This window comes from Grampus griseus, assembly GCF_964374135.1.
Source record: "Grampus griseus genome assembly, chromosome: 16".
NCBI classification, from domain to species: domain Eukaryota; kingdom Metazoa; phylum Chordata; class Mammalia; order Artiodactyla; family Delphinidae; genus Grampus; species Grampus griseus.
In genome coordinates this window covers 25,167,697-25,173,531 of record NC_139010.1, presented here as the reverse complement: position 1 = coordinate 25,173,531, position 5,835 = coordinate 25,167,697, and the positions used below count along the sequence as shown (strand labels likewise).

Genomic DNA, 5,835 nt, shown 5'->3' with positions numbered 1-5,835 from the left:
TCGCGTCCAGGGTCACACAGCTGGTAAGTAGCAGAGCGCGATGCAATTGGAGTCCGCGTTTGGAGCCTGGGTCCTTAATCCCCGAGCTCCCTGCAACGTCGGCACGGAGGAAAATGCTGGAAGGCAGCCCCAGCTGTTGTTAATGATTACCAGTGGGCGGCCCCTTCCCGGCTGAGCTCCAGCCCCGGGGCGGCCCAAGCGCCGCCCCGCGCGACGGCTTCCCAGTGCGCCGGGCGTCTCGCTCGTCTGCTCCGCCGCCACCAGCTGCTGCCCGCGTCCGCGCCCGGCATGGTGAGCGAGTGGGGGGAGATGACCCATAGGGGCGACCGGGTTAGGAGGGGGGGCGCGGGAGGGGCGGAGGAGAGCCAGGGGCCGCGCTGGGTCCCCGCCCAGGCCAGAGGACGGCGCCGGGAGGTATGGGGCGGGGGGTTCCTCCGAGGCCTTCGCAGAGCAGCCGCGCGCCCGGCTGGGAGAGTCGGGGTCTCTGTCCCACCCCCACTCCCGAGTGGTGCCCCCTGGGAAGCTGAAGCCGGGAGAGGGGCGGTGATAGGTCCGGGTTACAGCTAGGCGGGAGCCCCCCGCCAGAGCCCGCGCGGGCCCTCAGTGCCGCGGGTGGGGTTTAGAGACCTTTCTGGGCGGGGGTGGGGAGGGGCGGCATAGTGAGCCCAGGGCATAGTTCCCCTCGGTGGCGAGGTTCTGTCCTGTATTGGGGCGACTGAATTTGCGTGTCCCTCTGTCTGCCTGTTTACTGCCCTTCTCGCTTGCTCTTCTGCTAAGCCCTCTGTGCTGTCCCCCGACCTCAGAGCCGGCCCCTGGCTCCTAGTTTGAGGCCTCTGCCCAGCAATGGGGACCTGGCTGCTCAGGGTCACCCGCCCTCCAGGCTGAGCTTTCCCAGGAGTCTCAGGCCCTGTGCTCAGCTAGGGAGGTGAAGGTGAGCCTGCGGAGAAGCTTCTAGACCCAGGAAGCTTTACTAAACAGCAGAGTGTTGGGCCTCAAAGCGTTCGGAGCGGTCGGGACTGCGGTGCCACCTGGGAGGGCACCTTGAAGGCTACGGGTCAGATGCAGGGGAGGTGGTGGGTGAGCTGATTGTGAGGTACACTGAGGCCCAAAGCCGCAGGGCGTGGGTAATCAGTAACCCCTCTGCACACTCCCAGAGGCCCAGGCTGAGTCCAGGCCTGACCTGTGATTTACTAAGCAAACACCACCCCTGCCCCCTCTCTGATCCCAGATTTCACAGGGACTTGTCAGTTCAGCCCCAGGCTGTGAAATGTAGGGGATTCCAGAAGACTCTAAAAAGGAGCCTCCTAGGAGCCCGCTAGTACCTACGCACTCCTTTCAGAGCCAGAGAACTAAATGGTGGGTTCTGATGCCTTGGCTGCCATGTGGTCACCCGGTTGCCTGGATACACGGACCAGGCTTACCAGCCACTGAGACAGGGTCAGCTGTCTGGGGGTTGGGCGTTGATGCAGATCTCGACTGCCCTCACTGGCCTTCCAGAGCCCAGTAGAGGAGACAGAGCCAGCCAGATTGGTCCAGAGAGAAACCACACTTTCACAAGGGAGAAAACGGTTATCAGAGCCCTGAAATGTTTTTCCAGTTCTGCCCCAAACCTGAAGGCCTGTCATAAGCTTACTTGCCCCAGCAAGTCTCTTTTTAAAAATGCAGATGATATTCCCTTAATAACAATGGAGTTTATTAAAGTGTCTCCTGGCTCCTCTGGCTGATTCCTTAAGTGGAAGTTCTTGGGCCTTTATACCCATCAGGCCAGGGGAGATGAGTGCCCCAAGGCCACCTGGCTTCCAGTTTGCAGGCTGCCTCATAAAAGCTAAATTAACCTCCCTTGCATTCTCTTCCCAGACCTAACTGATTTAATTTTAACTTTCCTGCCTTGGGTAGTTCTACTTCAGGGGCCTAAATTCTGGGATCCCTTAAGCTCCTCCACCTGGATCTTCTTAGAGGCTGGAACTGACCTTTGCTTTCTTCTGTTCTCCAAGAGAGGGTTCCACTCACGGCCTGAATTAACGCCAGTTTGGGCTGCCTCGAGGGCATTTTGCACAATAGGAAAATAGGCCGAGGCAGTGGCTTTGCCATTTGCCCTTGGCCAAGTTACGTCTGCTTTGGGGACTGAGCTTTGCGGCTCCAGCTTCCCAAGCTGACAGAATAGAAAAGAAGGTGGAAAACTGAGAAACGTAGGCCTGGCAGCTGGGAACCAGAGGCTGCCTGGGAGCGTGGTGGGATACCCACTAGGAGGTAGTGCCAGTGGTTGTTGACCGCGGTGTGGCTAGGGATCGCCTGGACCATGCTTTAAGTGCTGGTTCCTTTGCCCAGCCCCAGGGATGCAGACGCATGGACCCACCTTGAGAAGGATTCCTGTGCTTTTGCTGACTGAGGGTGGGGGGTGAAGGAAGAGAGGTCATTTCCCCTCTCTAGGCCGCAGTTTCCTCTTCAATACACAGCAAGAGTGGGCTTGATTTACCTTTGCTCCCCCGTGAACAGAAGAGACATAGGTTTTTACGGAGGGGTGCCCTCTGTAAGGCTTTGGGGGCAGGGGTGGGGAAGGAGTGTTTCTCTGCCCCAGCGATTTGCATTACACCTCAGGACTCTCTGTTGCCTAAGAACCTATCAGTGCACCAGACAGAGCCCCTCCTCCCAGTCTGTTGATTTAGACCAGCTGCCCTTTGACTGCGCCACCAGAACTGCCAGTGGAGGCTGGCTAAATTTCCCCAAAGGTCCAGAGCCCTCTCTGTTGTCCTGTGAAAAAAAAACGAATGTCCTTGGTCTTCTGTGTTTTCCCTCTCCTAGGCTGGCAAAGCGCACAGGCTAAGTGCTGAGGAGAGGGACCAGCTGCTGCCAAACCTGCGGGCCGTGGGGTGGAACGAGCTGGAAGGCCGGGATGCCATCTTCAAGCAGTTCCACTTCAAAGACTTCAATCGGGTATGACGTCAGGTGGGACAGAGCGTCCTGAGACTGGGGCTGATGGGGTCACGCTCCAGAACATGCTCCTTCCCTTAAAGTTCTGTTAGCCAGGATTGTCAGATGCTCCGCTAATCCCTTTTACTTGGAACGTGTTCTCCTTGGGGATTGGAGAGGGCGGAGATGGGTCTTGGGCTCTCCACACCTGGAACTTTTCGAAACGATCCTTAGAGAAGACAGTTCAAGTGGGAAGCGGATGCACATTTGAAGACATTTTAGTAGATAACCAAAAGATTGGCGAAGACTCAGAAGCTCTCTGGGGTTTCCACCTTGTTGGTGGTCCTGGTAACAAGACTTCCTACTGCAGAAGGACCACCTCAAACTGCAGCCTCAGAACCAGTAGCAGGGTGCTAGGCGGAATGCTGAAAGCTGGAAGGATCACCTTGTAGGGAGTGAGGCAGTCCTCCTGCATCTGGGCCTTACGCTGGCCATAAAAGGGGGCCCAGCAGTCCTCTCCTTCAGGACACTAACCTGGGTCTCACTTCATTAAACAGGCTTTTGGCTTCATGACAAGAGTGGCTCTTCAGGCTGAGAAATTGGACCACCATCCTGAATGGTTTAACGTGTACAATAAGGTGAGTGATACGTGCCTAGAACTCCACCTCATTCTGAAGGCCACTTCCTTGGACTTGCCTGTGGGCTCTCCTCACCCATAGGTCGACTGTCCGCTCCTGTTCCTTTCATCTCCTTCCTAGGATTGACATAAACACCCCTAGAAAATATTCAGTTTACTACAGATTAAAGAAAAGCAACTTGAAACACTAGTGAGACAACATGTGGGTTAAGGAGACATTAAGAAGGCAAATCCTAGAGAAGGAAAGGCTGTGGGGACCAGGCATATTCACTGTTAATAACTCTAAAGGGCTGACATTTTCTGGAGATATGGAAGAATGAAAAGGCAATAAACTTGAACTAAGAATACCCATGCACACCAAGGAGATCAGCCTGTCCGCTGAATGAATGGAAACAGTCATTAAATGCCTGTCGTGAACCAAGAGCTATGCTGGACTCTTTCTAAAGGCATTAAGGCTGGAAGTGATGTTCTGTAAATGGACCGACCGTGTTGAGGAGTTGGTTTGGGGTCTTGTCTCTGGCCTTGAGGTTGCTCTTGATATCTGGATCTTTCTTTTTTTATCCTATGCTGTGGTTACCAGTGTTTATGGAGGTGTAATAGAAGACAGTTTTGCACTGATGTTAGAGACTCGTCAGGAAGGCAGCCCCCAGGAGAGGGGTTAGTGTCTGGTTACACTTCTTGGTGTGGCTGAGCCCGGGAGCTGGTGACTCTCCTGCTCTTAGGTGCAGTCGGTGGAATCAGCTGGCCCCGAATCTCTGGTTTTGTTTCAGGTCCACATCACCCTGAGCACTCATGAGTGTGCGGGCCTTTCAGAACGGGACATAAACCTGGCCAGCTTCATCGAGCAAGTAGCAGTGTCCATGACGTAGACCCTGCCCTTCCTCTCTGAGTTCTTCAGGGGAAAGGGGGGGACTGAACTGGGGATCCAGAGAGGGAACTGGGGAGCCCTGAGACGTTGGTGCAGTCAGAAGGGCCAAGTTGACCCCGCTGCTTCCATTTAGGGGCAAGTCCTTGCCTTGGAAGGAGAGGCCAACATCACGGCCAAGACGAGGGACTTAGACCGTTTTTCCCCACACCACTCTCGTCCTCCTTGGGGCCCTGTGACATGTGCATTGATTTGAATAAGTTCTTCTCTTTCTTTACAACTTCCCAGCAACAGTAATGACTTTCTTTCCTGGCTGCGTCTTGTTCTCTGATTCATTTCCCAAGAAGCTGTGAGAGAAGCTGTGTTTAACATAAACAAAGTCTTATCTTAAAACCAGTAACTAAAGCCGTCCTCATCCTGTGTGACAGAAACCCATGTGCTTTTATGCCTCAAATAAAAACACTATTTCACTTGGCCTCAGGCTCTAGAATCTTCTTTTCCACAAGTCAATCCAAATCGGAGTCAACAGGCATCTCAGTCACCTACTCTGTGCAAGACAGAGTTCAGGCCACTTGGGGGAAAGGGGACCAGAGCACCCTACCTTTTAAGCTCCTTATTGCCTCAGGGAAATAACTAGAAAAATAGTTAACTATTACTAGGCAGCATGAATGAAGTTAACGCCAGATGCAAAGATAAGAAATTGAGTTAACGAACACAAAGTGATTCACAAGGGTGAATGAGAAGGCTTCATTTCAGCTCTGCCTCCAAGACCTGAGTAGGATTCTGGAGGCAGAGGTGACTGAGGGAGCATCTTGAGAAGGTAAAGGTGAGCCGGACATCTATATGCATGGTGGGACCTACGACTAGATCTTCTTCCCAGCCTACAGGATCCAACACATGGAGATCTCTCTTTTATTTATGTATTTTTTACTTGAAGCATAGTTCATTTGCCAATTTGCCATACTGTGTAAATGTCAGGTGTAGATCAAAGTGATTTGGTTACATATATGTGTATGAGTACATATGTATACACACACACGTATATACAGTATAGATATCTTTTTTATACTTCTCCATTAAAGGTTATTACAAAATGTTGAAGATAGTTCACTGTGCTGTACATACATCCCTGTTGTTTATGTATTTTATATGTGGTAGTGTGTATCTGTTAATCACATACTCCTAATTTATCCCTACCCCACTTTACCCTTTGGTAACGATAAGTATGTTTTCTATTACTGTAAGTGTTTCTGTTTTCTAATAAGTTCATTTGTACTATTTTTTATATTCCATATGTGATTGATATCATGATATTTGTATCTGTCTGATTTCAAGTAGCAAAATAATCTCTAGGTCCATCCATGATGCTGCAAATGGCATTATTTAATTCTTTTTTATGGCTGAGTAATATTCCATTGTGTGT

General features: G+C 51.9%; 1 protein-coding gene across 1 annotated transcript; it reads left to right on the top strand.

Moving 5' to 3' along the window:
- The first annotated feature begins 213 nt into the window (after window positions 1-213).
- PCBD1 (pterin-4 alpha-carbinolamine dehydratase 1) lies at window positions 214-4,887 on the top strand. The gene is made up of 4 exons (XM_082674190.1): window positions 214-291; window positions 2,803-2,934; window positions 3,468-3,548; window positions 4,318-4,887. Exons 1-4 carry the CDS (start codon window positions 289-291, stop codon window positions 4,414-4,416), a joined length of 315 nt encoding a protein of 104 aa, XP_082530316.1. The 5' UTR covers window positions 214-288; the 3' UTR covers window positions 4,417-4,887.
- Window positions 4,888-5,835: the final 948 nt, after the last annotated feature.